Source organism: Lemur catta, chromosome 12, assembly GCF_020740605.2.
Source record: "Lemur catta isolate mLemCat1 chromosome 12, mLemCat1.pri, whole genome shotgun sequence".
NCBI classification, from domain to species: domain Eukaryota; kingdom Metazoa; phylum Chordata; class Mammalia; order Primates; family Lemuridae; genus Lemur; species Lemur catta.
In genome coordinates this window covers 30,002,886-30,023,669 of record NC_059139.1, presented here as the reverse complement: position 1 = coordinate 30,023,669, position 20,784 = coordinate 30,002,886, and the positions used below count along the sequence as shown (strand labels likewise).

The 20,784-nt window shown below is 34.7% G+C and overlaps 1 protein-coding gene across 3 annotated transcripts in view; it reads right to left on the bottom strand.

The window, feature by feature from the left end:
• Positions 1–280: 280 nt before the first annotated feature.
• PARP8 (poly(ADP-ribose) polymerase family member 8) overlaps positions 281–20,784 on the bottom strand; it is a 150,902-nt gene continuing 130,398 nt past the window's right edge. For all 3 annotated transcript variants that reach the window (XM_045566348.1, XM_045566346.1, XM_045566347.1), the window contains exons 18-27: positions 20,030–20,095; positions 17,185–17,252; positions 15,356–15,404; positions 14,115–14,227; positions 13,808–13,880; positions 12,484–12,553; positions 9,304–9,377; positions 8,095–8,164; positions 7,123–7,207; positions 281–658 (exon numbers count right to left, since the gene is read on the bottom strand). In XM_045566348.1, coding sequence (XP_045422304.1) covers positions 556–658; positions 7,123–7,207; positions 8,095–8,164; positions 9,304–9,377; positions 12,484–12,553; positions 13,808–13,880; positions 14,115–14,227; positions 15,356–15,404; positions 17,185–17,252; positions 20,030–20,095 — 771 coding nt within the window. In that variant the 3' untranslated portion in view covers positions 281–555. The remainder of the gene's footprint in view (positions 659–7,122; positions 7,208–8,094; positions 8,165–9,303; positions 9,378–12,483; positions 12,554–13,807; positions 13,881–14,114; positions 14,228–15,355; positions 15,405–17,184; positions 17,253–20,029; positions 20,096–20,784) is intronic.

Sequence of the window (20,784 nt, the reverse complement as noted above, 5' to 3'; positions counted from 1 at the left end):
ATTACATACTTCTGAGCAAAGCACTGCTTCTAAGACCTAATTTTTTTTGTATAAGGAAATATAGGGGACCAGGAAACATACCTCCCAAAATATTCGAAGGTTCATACCACTAATTATATAGCACATCAGAATATGCAAACATTATACTTATTGCAAAGTATCTGATAGATTTAGACGCCATTATAAAATGTTCTCAATTCTATTTCAGTAACCTAAAATGTTGGCATATAGTACCAAATGTCCAATTAAAGAGTTTAATATAAAAATATCAGCACAAAACTGTTTTTTCAATCTGTTTATTGTATGAGCAACCCAAACTTCAGTTTAAGTGCTGTTTTAATTTTATTACTAGATTCCATAACCCTACAATTGATAAATTTTATACCATTTTAGGTATTTAATGAGATACTTAGAAATACTAAGAAAAAAAATCAGTATTCAAAGGGTTAAATTTGTTGATAATAACAATAAATTATTTTATCATCTTCTTCAGTTCAAAATCCAGCTTTGAACCCGAGGAAGGCTTTCAAATCATGTTAATTAAATGGTGGTCCTTTAACCAGTAGCAGTTTGATTACCAATTACTCGGAGGATCTCTTTGTGAATGCCTCCTTCTTGTGTATTAATATTTGCATCTCCCACTTGGCCATCTTCATAGCTAAAATACAAAACACAAAAACATAAAAACATTAAAAAAGATGGCAGCTTTTAAAACAGGTTAGAAATGCCATTTGATACCTAAAATGCAGCCCAAGGGAGTCAAAAGCAAAGGATACAGTTATTTTTCAGCTGTATTTAATGATGTGCTGTCATTACTAAACACAAAATAGCCTGTTGTACTACATCATGCCTTAATTTGCCCTCCTTTCCATTTTAATTTGTGTACCCCCACATAAAGCACTGCCTGACTTGCAGGAAGCACCCACATGTCTTTGACCTTGCAAGCATTTCCCACGGCAGTTGCTATGAAGCCCAATGTGACAATAACAGCTTCAACTTTATGTTCCTTAGGCTCTGGACTTCTTAACTGTTACTTCAATCATTTATTTATTTTCTGATTGTTGGCGCTCGCTTCACTGTCTAACACTGCTTCTTTGCCATGCCTGCCTTCTAATGATTATTTAGCTCTAATCAGTGCTGCACTTTTTTCTTATCACTAGTTGCTGTGTTTAGTCTGACTATAACATATTCTTATTTATGTCGGTATGTCACATAAGAATGCAAGCCTGCTAAGTTTAGCATAGCAGTAGAAGTGAAAATATAATATGAAAGGACAGCAATTACTAAGCTCTTTAGAAAGAAATAATTACATTTTAGATGATAATTCACATTCTCAAATAAACCTACTTGGGCAATAAGAATTTCCCAAGAATGAATTTTCAAACTTTCGTGATCATATTCAGAGGGGAACAGGTGATGAATTTATTTTACTTCATAAAAATGGCTTCAAGACAGAAGCCTTAGAGAAGTGGTAATTACTTGAAAACAGAAAACCAGGGGTGTAAGTACAGTGTCTCAAAGATTAATACTAGCCACTGTCTTTCCCTGAAATAGCACAATATAGGAAAATGAAACAGATGAGACATAGCAATGAGAACGTAACTCCTTACATAATCCACTCTTAAACACCAAGTAATAATTGCATTTGTACCAAGTCTAAACTCTTAACTAAATGATCCAAAGTTGTCTGTCAATTTGGTGAATTCTTACACAAGTTTGCTCTTTTAGATATACTTAGAAAATCCCAATTTAAATATATATGCAAAGGACACCCCATGGTGAAACATTATCCTAAGAAAAAGAATGGGATAGATGGTATACAGCCCAATCACAAATATTTTCTCAGCAGATCAAGCAGTCAGTGCCGTGTTACTAAGATTAATTCTCAGTCTCTTTCACTGCATTCTCATCTTTGGCCTATCATTTCAATGATGATTTTACACTTGATTCACTCCTCAGTTTTCTCTCTTCTCATGTAAAGTCAATTACTTCAGTCTCTTCCAAGTTTTAACTATTGCCAGCATGTTGATTCCTAAAAGTCTATCTTCAATCCTTACATCTTTCCCTAACGACAACTTTCCCACAGATACCACATTTAAAAAGCATTAGAAGTTAATGGAGAAGAGATGAGGCTCACATTATTTCAATAAACTATAATAACTTAAAATAGAAAGAACACAAGGGGAGGAGAGAGAGCAGAGCAAAATTGAGAGCAAAAGCAAGAATGAGTACTAGAGAGAGATTTAAAGTATTAAAGGAAATGCATTATTTTTCCATTGTGTGTGAAACCCACAGGGAAGCAGCTAGCTGTGGGTTGAAGGACAAAACTGGCCAAAGGCATTCAGGTGACTTAAACTAGGAAGCATATTTAATAATAAAGAAAAGACAAACTACCATTTAATTTGGGAAACCGGCAAGTCTTAGATGTATGAGTTGCTAGTCGCATTAGGATATTTTTTACTAATACAATAAGACATACAGAATACTTCACAACTATTTATTCGTATTGCAAACACTGGGTTGTTAATGTAACAGTAAAGTTTATTTATGTCCAGAAAGCAACAAAATTAAAAAAAGAAATAGAGCATGCATAATATTAGTAAGAAGATGATACATGTGACTGGGTTTTATAATAGAATGGAAAATGAAAACATCTAAAAGGAGACAAAAATTACTCATATTCTCAGAAGTATAAAAAGATGGACACACTTGAATCTCTGACTCAGATGGGGCAATGTCAATAAACGTAACCTAAACATTTGTACCCCAGCAATATACTGAAATAAAAAAATAGATAACTAAAATTTTAATGAAAGATAAACCAATTTGCTTAAAAATATTAGAGAGAAAATAAGATAATAAGTGGAAATTAGCTGTCTGGAAATCCCTTAAGTACGTTAGGAAATTTCATAGATAAAAACTTTTGAACATATTGACAACCTTTATTCTCAAACTGATATAATATCTTTTGTGAGAGTTTTAAGATTGGCATAGGTGGCCAGGCACGGTGGCTCACGCCTGTAATCCTAGCACTCTGGGAGGCCGAGGCGGGTGGATCGCTCGAGGTCAGGAGTTCGAGATCAGCCTCAGCAAGAGTGAGACCCCATCTCTACTAAAAATAGAAAGAAATTATATGGCCAACTAAAAATCTATATAGAAAAAATTAGCCGGGCATGGTGGCCCATGCCTGTAGTCCCAGCTACTCGGGAGGCTGAGGCAGTAGGATCGCTTAAGCCCAGGAGTTTGAGGTTGCTGTGAGCTAGGCTGACGCCACGGCACTCATTCTAGCCTGGGCAACAAAGCAAGACTCTGTCTCAAGAAAAAAAAAAAAAGATTGGCATAGGTAAATTTGTTTCTGTCTTTTTTTATCTGGAACCCAGACAGTAGACACTGTTTTTCATCAGCAGGAGAGAAGAGAAATCCATTGTGGACTGAATGATATCCAGCACTCGTCCAAAGTTCCTAGAAGAAACCTGAAGCTATAAGTATACTGTCTACTTCACAGTCCAAGCACAATCTCTTCATTAAGTTGGACCAGCCAGTCTTTTGTTAACAGTTTCATTCAATGTGTCTCAAATGCTTTTGCACAAGCCATTATCATGAGATTCCCATACACAAATGGCACGTGTGCTTTACTAGGGGAGAAACAGATACAGAAATAACTGTAGAATACAGCAGCCTGAAAGGTCTAAAGACAGGGTAAGCAAAATTCAGGTAAAGACAGATACCATTTCTGACTGCGAGGTCAGGGAAGGCGCCATGGAAAAGATCATGTTTGAGTCAGCCTTGAAAAACAGGGTAAAGGCCAGCTGGTGAGAAGGCCATTTAGACTGACAGAGCAAAGGCACAATCCTGGGAGATACAACTCTAAACAGCCTGGACAATAATTTCCTTTAATTAGCGGTTTGTACATGTAATTGAAGTATGTTGCAGAATGCCATATATTTATTTATTAACTATCAGCTATGTAGGCAAGAAATAATCAAAATACTGCTTTAGGGAAATTAATCTAGTATAAATAGTATGACTTTAGAATTTTATATGCAAAGAAAGAGGCTGTACATCAAAAGACTAATCCTAGTTAACTCTAAATGGGGACAATATGGGCAATTTTCTCCTTTTTTGGTTTATCTTCAATTTCTGAATATTGAACAGGTATATCACTAGTGGAAATAACGGTAATGTTTAATAAATCTGGCATTGTACAAAATAAGTTGAGAATGATGAAGAAATTAGAGGCAGGGAGAACTAGTAACCTTTGATGTACTCAGGAGAAATGATTTATCTATGGAAGTAAAGGTATTGATGGGAGAAAACTGAAAAGATAAACTTGGGGACTAATGAATATGGTGAGACTGAAAACCACAGCTCGGGTTTCCTGTCTCTTTGATGCATAAAATTACTGCACAGATAGGAGAAGCTGACAAGTCGGTTAGGGAATTTAAATAATGGGTTCCAATTTGTACATATTGATTTTAAGGTTATCAGCAGGCTTTTGTAAGCCAATTACTCATCAAGCAGTTATAACGTGGGCATTTAATGCATTCCTACTTTCAGATCTTCTGCCATTTTGAAAACAGCTTTCTTATTTCTACACATGAGCTTTAATGTCCTTGTACACGTTTCAAGGTTAGTAATGTAATCAAGCTTTACTAACAATTTCTAGACATTAGAAATTGGCTGGGATCTGTTCATAACATCTGAACTAATACATTTTGCCTGGAGCATTTATAGTTAATTAAGTTTATTCATTTTGGAATTTTCCAACAAAATTTTTTCAAACTTCTCATTCTCTTCCTCTTTTTTTTCTAAGTGATATCCTCCTTTAAATTTTACTTTCAGTTTCTTCTAATAGACCAGTCTGTTCCCTAAAATTTCTTCCCATTTTTTCTCTCATTCTTTGTTGTTTACTTGTTGGAAAAAATGTGATTAGGATACTAAATGACTGTTTTATTATCTCAACTCTGGAAATCACATTAGCATGGAAGTTATTTTAATTTTTAATAGAGTCACCTAATAACAGATAAAAAAGGAAACCATATATATCCTAGTCATCAGCCAAAACTTCTAACATCAGGGATCACATAATGTATTAAAAATTAAAATAAAAAAACAAAAATTGAGTTTTTAAATGATCTTCATTCTCATCAATTTGTCCTTTTCCTAGATGTCACCACTCACTAGGGGAGCTCACTGCTAGTAGGACTCTGTGATCTTTACCTTTTATAAAGAAAGAAATTGATGTTTGTAATTAGAATGTACATTAATTAGCGAGCAGATTCTCCCTTTGATGTGTTTTGAATTTTATCAGTTTTCCTTAATGAGTCTCTTCTCTCCTGAGGGTGCACAGAAAAAAGATGAAACCTCATTTGTGTTTACAAAGCAATGAAAATTATTATCTTAATATCATTTTTTCCTTTGTATTATTTGAAAAGTATCTGTACGTGTACTCAAAGTGTTCTCTTTTCTTCATATGGTTTTTGTCAGTTTTTTCTTAAGAAATAAAGATATCCTTTTCTCCACTAAACATGCACCCCCCACACGCATATCCCTATAGATATGTTTTATGTATAATTTCTGTAAAGAAATAATACTAGAAATAGTACTGTCTACTTAAATATCTAAGGTTGTTTAGCCCAATAAATTTGAATTTTAGCAAGATGGAAAAGGAGTAGATTAACTGATTTGATGACAGGCTAAGGAAAGAACTCTGGAGTTACTTTTCTGTCAAAATCTCAAGGTCATTCAATGAAAAATTTTGTGATTTTTCTAGAGGTTTCTTTTTGGAGGGCCGATATTCTAACAGTGTAACAATCAAGATAGTCAAGAAAAAGAGGGAAAAAATATTTAATGAGCCCTTTGGTAGTGACCTGCATTAAACTAATCATAATAACCTTAAAAGGTACTGCATGCAGACAGCTGCAGGAGCTTCCCAATCCCCCTCCTTTGGCCCCACGGGACTGACCCGTAAGGACTTGTCAATAAACTCCACTGCCCTCTAGTTCCTGGCAGGGTTTAGCCAATGGGGATTCCCAGCAGGACTATTTCCAGTTTTGTTCTCTTGAACCTGGGAATGTATAACAGCTCTGGTGCTAATAGATCCAGGTTACTACACCGGACCTTCTGTTTTCCTATAACCACACCTCTGTAAATAATCTAATTGTGGATGATAAAAATATCATATTTTCATGGGTCATCTGTTTCCTGTTAGGATTCTAACTGATATAGGTAGGAATATGATTTTCATTTTACTGATGAAGCTTAGAGAGGTTATGCAACTTGGCGAATGCCACCTTACTAATTACTGTTCAGCCAGGATTCAAATTGTGTGATCGAAAGCTGGGCTTTTTCCACTATACTCACTGCTAAGAAAGATCTCTATAGCTAATAAATATGTATCATAAGAAAGTCATAGTTTTCATACCATCCAAAAGAAATGTAGGCAGCTCTTAAGTTCCACTGTGAATAGTCTGTCAATAAGCCAGCAGATCAAACGCTGAACGCATGGGTACTATGAATATACAGTACAGTGAAGCAATCTTGATGCAGTCATTTTGACATGACTTATAAAACAAGCCAGTTCAGGTTTTCGGCTTCTTTTTAGAAAACTAAATAAAGTACAAAATATATATACTCAACGCTTGCCTGAAATCCTTTCTGTGACAAGATCATGGGTGAGGTGAGAACAGCGTTGGAAAAGGACTGGGAGCCAAGGGTGGGGTGAAAATCAGATCAGTCTATTGCACCCATTACTTAGGAATGAAAAATTACACTTTTATATTTTAATGCAGCTCTTATGAGTTGTGCCAAAAACCCACCACATCAACATACACATCCATACATATTAATACACACATAGATAGATAGCTAGAGAGACAGAGAATGTTTTCTGTAGTTCTAAATTAACAGTTGTTTTTCTTCAGTTCTTCTAAGTTAAAAAGCATTTAACCATCACTTTGTTTTTTATGGCTTATTGAAAATAAACAAAAACATTAAGTTAACATTAAACTCAATTACCTGTTTGTTTTATTTTGGCAGCTAAAGTGATCAAATAATAACTCAGTCACTACTACATCTCGTTTGTCAAGACAGTAACATACAAACTCGAGCATTTACACTTACACAAAAAAGAATCGTGTGCAGACATGATCGGTATTTGGGACAACCCATATCTCTCCGTGTTTGTGCAGGTCAGGTGAGGTGATCACTGCAGGTGGAAGACAAAATTAGAGAACTATTTCATTCTAAAGGAATCGTCCTTTATTCCAAGTTACTATATCCCTTTTCTTCTAATCTAAAGCAAAAATACATGCACAAATGAACACATGAAAAATGTTTAAAGTTATTAGCTCTCAAGAAATGTAAATAAAAACAATGAAAACCCATGTAACAAGTTTATGATTTGAATAAAAATTGGTATAACAATAGGAAGGAAATCACTTGAGTATTATCAAAAGCAGATGGGTCCTGACTTGGGAATGATGTAGACAGCAACTTAGCGTCCTATATAATTATCAAGTGTTGCAAACTTAAGACAGTTGACAATGGCTACTGAAACTCGTAACACAAGAAGAAAAGGTGGATTTTTAACCAAAAAAACAAGCTTTAAAGCAAGAACAAAGAAAAGCATGTGATTTTGCAAATCATCTATTGATTTTTCTGACCTATGTTCAGAATGGAAGAATAATTTCAGTGTAGGAATAGAAAGACCTAATGTGTTACTTTCTCAATGCCTGGTTCATCTTTTTGGTATTATATACTCAAATGGTATTATATATTCAAATATCAACTTAAAGAGGAAGGTAGCACATTAGTGAAAGAGATAAGTATTACTTGATCAGATAAGCATTACTTGATTCTGAAATACCTGCCAGGAATAAAATAATATCACTATTTGAATTCTTGCCAATTATGCAATTTGATTTTAGCCTTATGATCTCTATTGTACCCACTTTCCATTTGTGTCCTTCAAGATAATCACAAGGAATAATCTTTCACTATTCCACCATAAGCAATCTGTAAATACACTTGTATTCTTAAACACAAGTAAGATAGAGAACTAATACTATGAGGTTTGTAAAACTTTCAACTTACCTTCACATAAGGCTATGCATTTTAAGTTACGGCTTTGCAGAAATTGGGATTGCTGTCCTTTTTTCTGTGACTAAATTCCAAAAGAATTTAAAAATTACAGTAAAAATGAGACACTCTAGTACAAAAATTGTTCATCAAAAAATAATAATCACTAAGATGGCTCCAGGAAAAACACAGCCTAATGAGCCTAGCATCAATATCCATGCACTCTCTTAATATCAAGCTATTTTTGTTGTATCATTTAATATCTGTACAGAATCATTACTAAATTACTCTCAAGATGAGTGAACTAAAAAATGCTAAATTAGAGTTAATAGCCTTACAACACAGAATTAGAACTCAAATTTATTTTTAGTGGAAGCCTGGCCTCTTTATTTCAAGGTAAACAAAAGTAAATTTGCATGATCTTTTCAAACATTAAAATCAATTATTCCAGATCATCTAACTATCCAAAACCAACCCATTTCGAACATCATTTACTAAGCCACAGAGGGTTCAGAAAGATCTCATGTAGAAAATCTGATTCTAGGGTGTTTCTGTTTTCAGATATTAGATTAGCTATACTTTCTTTTTTTAAACTTAAAGTCACATTATTCATCAGATGGATTTTTAATTGGCCCAGAACATACTCATTTTCTCTAAAATAACATGGGATCTGTGGTCATTCTTCTCTGTGCCTGGAAAGTTCTTTCTCCCAGAGGGCCACATGGCTTGTGCACTCATCATCTATAGGTCTTTACCCAAATGTCACCTTCTCAGAACATCGCTTCCCGACAATCCCACCTAACACTCCTCCCAGTTCCCTCTTCCATCCTCTAGGATTAAACATTCCTTTTTCCCTTATTTATTTTTCTCCATAATACCTACCACCATCTAGCAGCCTATCTAAATACATTTAACTTTTTTATACCCCCTCCGTAGAATGCAGGCTTCAAGAAGACTGGAATATGTGTCTATTTTTGGTTATCACTGTACCCCAATGTCTAGGACAGTCTCTGGTGTTATAGTGGGAGATAAATGTCTGTTAAATGATTCCTATATAGAGGCAATTCAGTTATTACATTTTAGGGTGAGTTTTATTCATTTATGAGTAATGACTACTTAAAATAACTTTGCAGACTTAAAAAGCCTGAATATGTATCGAAGTCCTGCCAGCTAATGAGGCCGCAGTTGGCTAATCATAAGCAGTCACTCAAGTTGCTACAACACCTGTGATGAATTGCTGCTTTTACTGCTTGAAGCTGGCTCGTCCTTGGCTGACACCTTCTGCTTCTTGTTCATCCCTGAAAACATCAGCAAAATAATAGTTTAGGGACAAACCTGTCTGATGTAGCTCAAAGCATAATCTATTTACTGTGCAAAGCTTTATTGCAGGCAAAGGTTTGACTATTCTAGGCCAGAGACAATCACAGTGGGCTGTGCCCTGGACACCTGAGGTGGAAGGTCAGTAGGTTTTGGAAATCCTAGGTGACTTAGCAAGTAGAAATCTCAGTCTGTTTTTCTTTGCATTGAAAGCAGGAATAGGAACTTGTTTTGCATAAAATTAATATAATTAGCAAATTCTTAAAACTTAGTTTTAAAAGGCTTTGGTAACCTAATTTTCATTCTTCTTATTATATTTGGTTAGAAGATAAAGGGTGGGAAATATGAACAATGTCAGAAAAACCTATTAAATATTTACATTGTAACTTAACTTCATGAATTATTAACATATACTCAGTTCTCTGTAGAATTCATCATTTCTTCTAATGAAGAAAAATTATGTAAGTTCTTCTGTCTGTGATATTCATAAGCCTTAGCTTACGCTGTAAATGCCATGATTTCTTATTGTGAAAGATTTTGGAAAAACAGAACTAAAATATACATCTGTCTCAGAATAGGTAGATTTGTATCTATACTTCATTAGAAAGTACTCATCTATTATCACACCAAAAGTTGAGATCCCTGTTAATTTTTGTTGTTAATTTCAATAAGTGGCATAATGAGAAGGGGCAAAGCCTGTTTCCCAACTTGCAGAGTGCGTTTATCCACCCCTTTCCAAGTCAGGCCTCCCCCAGAAGGTGCAGAGGTGGGTGGCGTCAGGTTGTGGAGCAGGCCTGGGACTGCAGACATGCAGTCCAGAGATGTAGAGGGGCCGCTCTCCACTCTCTAACAACCCACACTTTCAGCCCTCAAAACCACTATGGGAGCTACTTCTTACTGCAGTGATTCTGACAGCCCTTCAAGAATTCAATGAAAGCTATGGACCCTCTCCCCAGACAAAAGCACACAGATAAAATTTTACATCCATTCACACAGTTTCTATCTTCCCTCGATCCTTTCTATGAACCCATCTAAGGAGTCTATATGCCAGTATGAGAAGCAGAAAATCACAGTACTTGATGATTTGTTATTTTTTTTTCTTATCTATGCTGAGGATGTATTTATTTATTTAAACTGCTTTTTAGTTTCTTACTTTGTTCTGTATTAATAAGATTTAGGGTCTGATTTTAATTATTCTCCTTTGAACTATGTTATTCCATTTCCTGTTTCTATTATTTTATACTTCCTGGTATTCAATTTCTTAGTGTTATTTTAGCATATCATATTTTTAAAGATCACTGCAACACTATTTATCAACCTATATGCTCTGCTACAATGAGACTTGCCACTTTTTCATCAAGAGATAGAGTCTAATTCCCCCACTCTTGAATATGGAAGAGCTCCTGACTGCTTTGACCAGTAGCGTATGTAGGAATTGACACCATGCGACTTCAGAAGCTGGATCAGAAAGAGCCATACAAAGTCCATCTGATGCTCTTAGCACACTCTGGAGAAACTCAGGTAAGAAATCCAACTACCCTGGGTGCACCACACCAGGCAGGCCACATACTGGAGCTTGGGGTGACAGTTCTAGCTCATTCCCGCCAAGGCAAAGAACCTGCGAGTCAGGCTGTCTTAGACAAGCCAGTGCAGCCCGTCCACCAACCGAGTACCACTCAGTGGATACTTTGAGAGGCAAAAGAATCATCACCTAGCCAGGTTGTACCCAAGATTTCTGACCCAAAGAATCTATGAGCATAATGAAGTTGTTGTTTTACCCTAAGTTTAGGGTGGTTTGTTACACAGCAATAGTTACTTGAATAATTATCTTTGTTATCTTTTAATTTCTCATAGTATATTTTTTATTCCAGTTTCCTTTTTTGTTACCTTGCAACCTTCTAATTTTTAAAAGTCTTCTTTCCATCAGCATTTTATTGTACTTTTTAAAAAATCATTGTTGCTTTTTTCTTTTAGAATTTCTAATTATAAATCTAGTTTGAAGTGTTTTATTCCCCTATCGCTGAGAAACAACTTGCTGCAGCTGTAAGAGAATGAACTTTGGTAAACATATTAGACAGGGAGGCCTGGTTAATGTTCACCTAGTTATTAGATCTCTCTACCCTTTTCTGAAACCTGGGGATATTAAGACTTACCGTCCAGGCACTGTGTGAATGACATCTCCTGATATTGTGTACTGTGACTATATAATCATATACACACACAGGAGCACACAAGCAAAACCAACTATGTATGAAGATGTATGGATAGAAAAGCATTAAGGGTGAAGGAAAATACACTGAACACTGAGATAGGAAAGGAGGGAAAAAAATTCATTTGCTAATTTTAAAATTCTGTGTAGCTTGAATTTCTTTACAATGAACATAATTATATCTAAACAGAATAGGTTAAATGTTATATAAATCATACTGATCATTGTAAAATATTCCAAATTTAAAAGGTGCAAAGAAGAAATCTTCACAAATTCCCCCATCCAAGGATAACTAATGTTAACAATCTGACGATCATTCTTTCCACATGTTGAACCCACCAGGCTCTCCCCCTCAGCATATGCTCTCAATTTATTACAAAATATTCCTTTCCCACAATCTCACCAAAATATTAACAAGAAGATGTCAATAAGTAAGGGTGATTTTGAGAGTGTTTTTCTACTTCTAACTTTTTCATAATGTTCAAAACTTCTTTATGAACAATATAATCCAAAGATAAGAAGTTGGTATGATATAGAATTACACTTAATGATAATATGCATGTGTATTTCTCTGTGCGTTATATGTTGCTTTGCACATACTATATTCCCAATATTTATTTGTGGAATGAATAAATGTAGAAATATTAAAATAAAATATATATTTTTAAATTGATAAAACATATATTCCATTAGAGAAGTATTATAAATTCACCCTGACATTTGAGCTTTGTTTTGCTTCTGGCATTTATCAAATGAATTTAATAAAAATATATCTAATAAGCTTCAGTCACTCACTAGAAAACTGTGCCTAGAGTATACAATAATAACAAAAACAAAAACCTAATAAATTTCAAGTTAGAAATGAAATACAGGATTACCTGAGTAGCCAAATGATATGCTTGACATTGGACTAAGATAGATTCCACTTCCATACATTGCACCGTGGAGCTAAAATGGGAAGAGGTGAGAGAAAGAGAGGTCAGCCTGTGTTTTAAATGTTAATATTTGACAAAAGAAGGCAATCAGTTTCATGTTGGAACATTAAGTCTTAGAAAAATGATAGAGCTCCTATTTCAAGAACTAATTTGAAAATAGTACTAATATCCTTATGCTTAAAATTCACAGTGAGTTTATATATGAAAAACTATGATAGCTAGAGGAAAAAGATCCTTGCTAAATGTTTTCCATCCTACAGTGATAAAGAGAGTCACTTATTATGAAGTACTATAAAGTACTCTAGTAGGCTTTTATTTTAATGAACCTAAAATTCTACAAACAAAATCGAGGTTGAAATACATGGGAAGGCATTTTGACTAAGACTCACGTGCTAGTGTATAAACAGAGTGTCCTACTCAGATTTTCATTATATAACACTATCTGTCATCCCGTTCTTATCTTCCTCTAAATTATTCACGTTACAGGAGTTTCATTAACTGAAACTCTTCAACTGGTCTAAGAAACTATTCAGAACAATTAAAATCCTTTCTTATTATCTCTATGCTCCAGAGCCTTCACACCCTATTAGTATGAACTGACTACTAATCCAATAAATGTTCATTTACGGACATTTATATTTAATTGAATCACCTCAAATGTTATCGTATTGTGAGATTTAGCTCAGGTGATCGGGTTGAGCATCTCATTTCCTGATGTCCTTATGCTGTCAGATGAAAAATTCAGCCGCATGAGAGTGAAGTGGAATGTGCAAGATGAAAGGCATAAATAAAGATGAGGACAACATCCACGTGTCCTGATAATTCCAAGTACTGTCATGCAGGCTGAAAAGCAGGTGTCAGATGGCTCTTTGGTATCCAAATCTCCACTTTGCTTATTCTTACATTTTGTTCTCTAAAAGTATTCACACTGAGGTCCAGTATTTAAGAAATGTATGTTGGATTAATGAACAGAATGCCCGTATGGTTTTACTCTGTGCACAGTAATTTTCTTCCACTTAAATTCAAAGTGTGATTTTTACTGTTTTCTCTTAGAAAATTCAATTTTCTTTTCCTTTTCATTGTATATAGATCAATTTTTCTTCAGTTCCTTTGTGACAATGTACTCATGCTTATTAAGAAGTTCCATATAATGTTTTAAAGTGCACACGCTTCCCCTTTTGTGAGTAAAAATGTAACACCAGGATTGCTCACTGAACCTCAATACTGAAGAATAATGAGGTCTTGTTAAAGCATTCAGGAAATTTACCTGCAATCGTGTATTAGAAGCAACAACCAGACCATTCCTCAGGATAGAGTGCCAGTTTTCAATGTGAGAGCCACTATGGAAACAGAGGAGAAGGAAAAAGCAAAACCAGAAATTCAATGATCTTTAAAAGTGGTCACTATAATAAGTCACGATGCCTTCTGTAAGTTCTAAGCTTCTAAGTCAGGCATTACGTAGCTGACTATTGAACATAAATGACCAACTACTAACAAAGCACGTTTTCTTCCCCACACATTTCTGGAAAACTGGTGGAGCAGACCCCCATTAACATGAAGCGCGATTAACTCACTGAAATGCGAAGGTGCTTCCAAAGAGTTTTTTAGCAGCTCTAAAATTGGATTCTTTGGCTGGTGGACTGCTGAGAAGAAGAAACTGATGTGGAGTATGCATAAACTTCAATTGCTGCCAGTTAAAATAATGACAAATGAAAACATGTCAAACTTAACATATAATCAGGCTGATGACAATTTCAAATTTTACTGGTTTAACAATTATCTAGTTTCAAACTATAGTGATTTTATACTAATCATAATAGGCAAATTCATAATATATATTTTTTAAAATCCTGCATAAATGATAAGACACGTGGAATTGCAGATATGAAAGATTATTCTTTAGGCTAATGGGAAAGGAATAGGACACAGAAAAGCCAAAGTCATTTTATATTTAACTTCAGAATACAGAATGTAATCATGGTCAAGCAGATCTGCCTTCTTAATAACATTTATTCTTTAAGACTTTCTATTATTGAATTCCCTCAGTATAAACTAGCAATTCAACTGGGGAAATATTCTGGAGTTTGCTAAGCAGAAAAGTTAGTTCAAGATTTTAAAATTGCAAAAATTATCATTATGTTTTATTTGCACATATTTATAAAATTGGAAATTGCCTACATTCAAATAGTTCTCCCCTTTGGTCATGGAAAGAAATTAAAGCAGAATCTTTTGGATTAATAGCTTGATAAATTTTTCTAATTGTTTCCCTTTCACTTAGGAATATAGTTATAGAGGAATACAATACATAAAAATCTTCCCATTTATAGATTTACAAATGGAGAAAATAAGATTTTAGACACTGCTCTTAGGTGATGATCAGAAGTAAAATCAGAGTCTATTAGCTTTTTTAAAATTATTATTTTTTAAGCTTAGTAGGCCAATAAGTAATTTATCTGGAGGCAATATCTTCTCAGATAAAGAAAAATTGAAAAGTGCCAACATGAAACTGACAATGATTAGAAAGTACATTAACTTTCTTCTGGTCAATCTCTAGATGTTAATAATATTTTCTATTACTTGTGGAATGACTAAATGATCTCATATTGATGTTTTTATTTATTTAAAAGGTCAGGGCAACAGCTGGAATTTGAATTTGATTTCTTAGAAAGGTTTGGAGCTGCTGCACAAATGGCAGTTTCAATCTGGGTCTACTTCAGTTCCTGGAGAGGCTGCCTAAAAATCATAGGAGTCAGTTCTCCCAACTAATAAAGGTACTCCTCCCATTTCTGTATGCATATGTGAAAAAACAACTTACCCTATTAACCGGCAGTTTCACAATATGTGACCTATTACTTGATATAACCCTGAAATTAAAATGATCCATCAGTCACAAATATATGCCAAATATATTTAAAGTTTTGCTTCTTAGTTGGCAAATGATTGAAATTTATTTTTGACGTGCCATAAACTAAACATGGTAATAATTTTATTTAATCATATAATTTTGGTTTGCTTCCTGAAACAATTTAAAGAGCTTATGTAACAAAAAAGATAACATTTTACTCTGAGAAAATACACTGGGCAGTAGTTCCCTAAAACTTAAGAAGATGTAGCTTTTAATAAGTACAACCTCAAATAAAAGCTAAATGAACATTTCTGGATATACTTTAAAATAATGATAATCTGAATACAAACATTAGCAGCTGATTCATACATTTGCTTCTTTTCCTCCTCTCTACATTGCCTAAATTAAGATAAGCTCTTACGGAGATTCTTTTTCTTTAAATATTTGATGATTTCTTTGAGCTGATGTATAAAATAATTTATATACAAAATTCAACATATTTAGACAATGTAGTTGAAAAAAATTAAATTCAAGTATATGAAAGAAGGGATTGTTTTATGCTTTTCAGTATATAAAATACTAAGTGGGGAAAAGCACAAAACATGTTGGTAGATTTTCTTTTCCCTGAAAGTAGAGTGACTGACAAGCTGGAGGAAATAATCACAAATAATTAAAAGTTAACCATAAGACTGACTTCAAGGAAAATAAGAAAGCGATTAGATATTTGAGATTTTTATCTTCCATTTGAGTATGACAATGAGAAAATCTAAAAGGTTAAAATGGAAATTAGGTGTTATTTTATTTAATGTGTCAGAATTTTAATAACATCATAATAGATACAAAGAAGGAAGGTTTCTATACCTAATTTTTGTCACACTCTTGGTAGACTAAATTAAATGTGCATTATAAACTTTCGACAAAAGTAAGGGTCGAAGCCAGATTCTTTTTCCTCTGCCCACCTTTACATACTTTTAAAACTTCCGGGTTGTAGCATGGAGTAAGTGCTCCTCCAGACCAATCTCTTACAACCCTTACATTCGTATCACTGCATAGTAAATCCCATAGTCTTTGCATTTTCAAGGTGACATCAAAGAGACATGTACATAAAATCCTTACAAGGCATGCTTGAATAGATACTATGTTCTTCATTTTGCAAGTAAGAAAACAAAAGGGCAAATTATTCCAAGAAGGAGAGGGCAAATTATTTGAAGTGGGCATCGTGGCAAGGTGAGTTTTCAAGCTACCTCTCCTGTTCATACTCTAGCTCTACTTCTAGAATCCATGCTGCACTAATGCTATGTCTCTTACCAGGCTCATTCTGAAACAGTGCATCTTCTGCAGTGATCAAACAAAGAGTTAATCAAATTTATACTGTCCTTGTTAAGGGAGCAAAATATACAAAACACATACTTTAGATTAGAAAGATTTTCAATAATAAGGATTGAGATAGTGAGTTCTATCACTTAGTTCTCACTGAACTAGAAAATTAAGTGAACCAAAATGCCTCTAACACGTAATCTAGTCAATCACATCTTTTACAACTATAGGCAAACTGCTGTCAAATGCACTGCATATCACTGGTAGTGCATACGACAGCATTTTCTTCCCCTCATGATGCACAAATTTTAATTAAAGTGAGTACAACCTAAGTACTCTTGGATTGTAAAATCACCAGGTCTCATAGGCTTGTAGAACTGTAGCATTTCAGGGTTTGTAAAATAGGCTTTTTTTTTCCTTCCTTAAAGCAAGCAATAAAAAAAGATGCTGTTTTCATTAAGAGGAAAACTAAAATTTTATACCATTGCAGTAGGGGATGAGCAAGGGGGTCCTGTTTATCCATCTGCTTCTTGATTTCCAGATATGGTGCCTGGAAAAAAAGTCATTATACCCTTGATTTTTCTTAAAAATTCATTTTTCCTTTTTTACAAAAGGAAAATCAGACTGAATGATATGCCTCATCTAGTTATACTTGAAAATCTGTGGACTTGACATGGGAACAGCAACAATTACCCAAGTCATTTCTCCCAAGACGCTGGGCACTGTCAACTTCCATGCTGCACAAAGGACTTGCCCAAATGCTGTGTTGAGACACTTGACTTTTAGCCTGGCTGCCATTTATCACATGTCGTGTCCCTAAAGGTGACCCCCGCCAGACCTCCTGTCTCAAGAAAATCTCTGCTCAAGAAAATGCAATCCTGCCAAACCACAAAATGTATACTGTACCAACCTGCCAAACCATTTTCAGTAATTCTCCACTTACCCCCATTTGTAACTTTTCATTTCCACATAATTCCCCTAGTCCCTTCTTTCTTTCCCTGCTTTTTCACTTCCCCATATCCCCATTTGTTTCCTCTCTTTCTACCTTTAAAAATCTAAGTCACTTTTGTCTTAGAGTTGAGCTCCGTTGGTACTGCAGTCTCTCTTCCCTACTGCAGTTCTCTGAATAAATACCTGTTTTGCCACATTTAAAAAGAAAAGTATCTTGTAAAGTGTGTCTTTGACAATGACCATTTTATTTATTTATTTTTTTAGAAACAGGGCCCCCCCCTCTGTTGCCCAGGCTGGAGTGCAATAGTGATGTCATCATAGCTCACTACAAGTTCAAACTCCTGGGCTCAAACAAGCCTCCTGTCTCAGCCTCCCAGAGGAGCTGGCACCGCAGACGCACACCACCATGCCTGGCTAATTTTTTTTATTTTTTGTACAGACAGGGTCTTGCTATCAGCCCAAGACTCAACCAATCCTCCCACCTCAGCCTCCCAAAGTGCTGGATTACAGGCCATTTTTAACTTTTAGCTAATAAGAAAGCAGAACTTGTGATAGCTGCTACTCATGCTGCTCATATCTGAGGGTACAGACTTAAGTGTAGAAAACTGAACACAATTTACATAAGAAGAACCCTTCTTCAAAAAGTATTTAATAGAATTTACCCCGATAATTAGCCATTCTATAGAACAAAGAGCAATCTCTCTGTGACAACTTAGTGCTATTGCCAGGGCAGAATGTTCTAGCAAATAGGACAGTATAATGTTATATTTATTCAGAGAGGTTTAAAGAATTTGATGCAATAAAACCTGACAGCAACCCTATGAAGTCCCACTGTAAGAGGGTGCAGTGTTACTATTTCCACCTCGGCAGTGAAGACACTGAGGCATCAAGCAATTCAGCAACTTGCCCAAGGTCACAGGCCACACTCATTGAGAAGCCAGTTATACAATCCTGGCCTCTAACTTCCCCGGCTGACAGTCGTCTACGTTGCCTCCTATTAAAATAGCTTACGCATGACCCAGAATAAAGGAGGCAATTTTTGGCAGAAAGCTGATTCCAGAGTCAGAGTCTGTAGCTATTCTTAAATCCAAGAATAATCAGGGTCTAGGGTACAGTATAAATACCCTATTCCAAAGTCTTTTTCATGACTAAAAATGTTTATTTAACTTCGTGTTAGATATTGCAGGAAGTCCTTTTTTTCTCTGAAATGGAAATGCATTTTATTGTTTTCTTTTCCTATACAAATAGTGAATGCTTCTTTGAGAAAGAATTCAAATAATACAGAAAGGTACGAGCACAGAAATACAAATGGAAGGGATGGTGGTTTTTAAGCAAATAATAGCACTTGTGAATTAAAGGATCTCTTTTTTACCATTTGTCTGACACACACTATTTTGTTGAATGAATGAATATCTGACCACATGAATAAATAATGACAAAAAGAATTAAGATCAAAATGAGAAATGTAAAAATGAACTCTTTGAATTCTATCTTCAAATACAGGAGATGGTACTGGGAGAGGGGAGGGAGTAGGGTAGAAGCTTAGTAGCTCCTGGGACAGGAGGATTCATCCCCCTTTTCCTTCCCCAGAGAAAATAAATGAGCCAGGGTAATACTCACTAGAAGCCTACAACAAGGGTCTCTAAAGTAGTGCAAGTCCTTGAAACCACTATATGTAAGCTGTACACATAATACGTGTTGCTGTCAATTTTGGATTATTAATATCTACTTACAATCATGAGTTTTAAACCTCTCTCCAAATCTTTGGCAGTGGAAAGGCCTCAATAATTCAATAGCATGTGCTTTTCCAAGTACTGGACTACAGCCCAGGAATGTGTTAGATTTTCATAACAAACCCTGATCCTTGTTCATCAAACTTTTCCACCAAAGCCTCCCTAATGACCGAAAATATATACTCATACTCTCAGGGAGTTTAGCATCTTCCAAAGTGGTTTTGAGATTCTGTGTTATATCTAAAATATCTATGCAAAATTTTCATTTTAAAAAATATTTCTATTTTAAAATTAAAATGTTTTGAAATTGCTACCATCAATTAAAATTGACATTCTAGGAAGATGGTGCCAGATTTGACCTCTGCCCTAAAATATCCAGACGTACCTATATGTACTCAAGGCTCTTGCCTGAGTTTGAGAGCATAATATTAGGATTATAATTATGCACTTATTGTCCCAAAGTCACAGTGTTAGCATGCTAATATGCTCTTGTAATTTAATAATATATTCTAATAAAGCACAATTCTTAAAATGATTTTAATTATACCCTATATAACAGAAAAAACTACATTTCACTGCATGGCTAGAACTCTTAAGACATTTTAAAAATATTAGGTACAAGGCCGGAAGATGATATACTCACTTGGGTCATTTCTCTGATAGAAGTTATGCTATCCAGTGCTTTCATTACTCGATCATAGTTCTTTTTCTGTTTAATAGAAAAAAATTTTAAAAACCAATATTCACTTCTAAGCCTTTGCAAATCTACACATCACTAGAGAAACATATTATTTCTGTATGTGAATTTTTCCAAGGGGGTCAACTTGAAAGCAATAGCTGTTTTGTGTAAATAAAAGGGAAGACGGCTCTATGACACAGGATTTATGACTTGAGTCAGAGGGAAGAAAAAAAGAAGACAATGCCAGTCCTTATACAAGTACACAAAATCATATTGATCTACAGGGTAAAATCTAGAAATACAAAAAAGATATGGAGCTCCTGATTCAGGCTTTTGCCACTAAAACACTAAGCCACAATGAATAAAGTAAGCACACAATCCTTCTAAAATAATGCAAATATCCACTTCAAGTCTCACAATTGCTTTTATTTTCTTTTGATTACAATATTGCTACCAAAAGAGTATGGCTGGCAGTGTGCCAATGACAGCATACACTCACCCAACTGATAATTCGTTTTTAAGCATGATGTAAATATGTGTATTGTTACCACTTAGGAAGGAAGGAAAGTTGTTCCAAGGAAATTTGATAGAGTTATTTCTATGAAATTATTTCAAGTAATAGAAACTAAAGCAATTTTTAGGTCTTATGCAATTTGAAAATTTTGTTATTTCAGAAGGATTCTGCCTAATCTTCATGAATATTTATAAAATTATTTTCT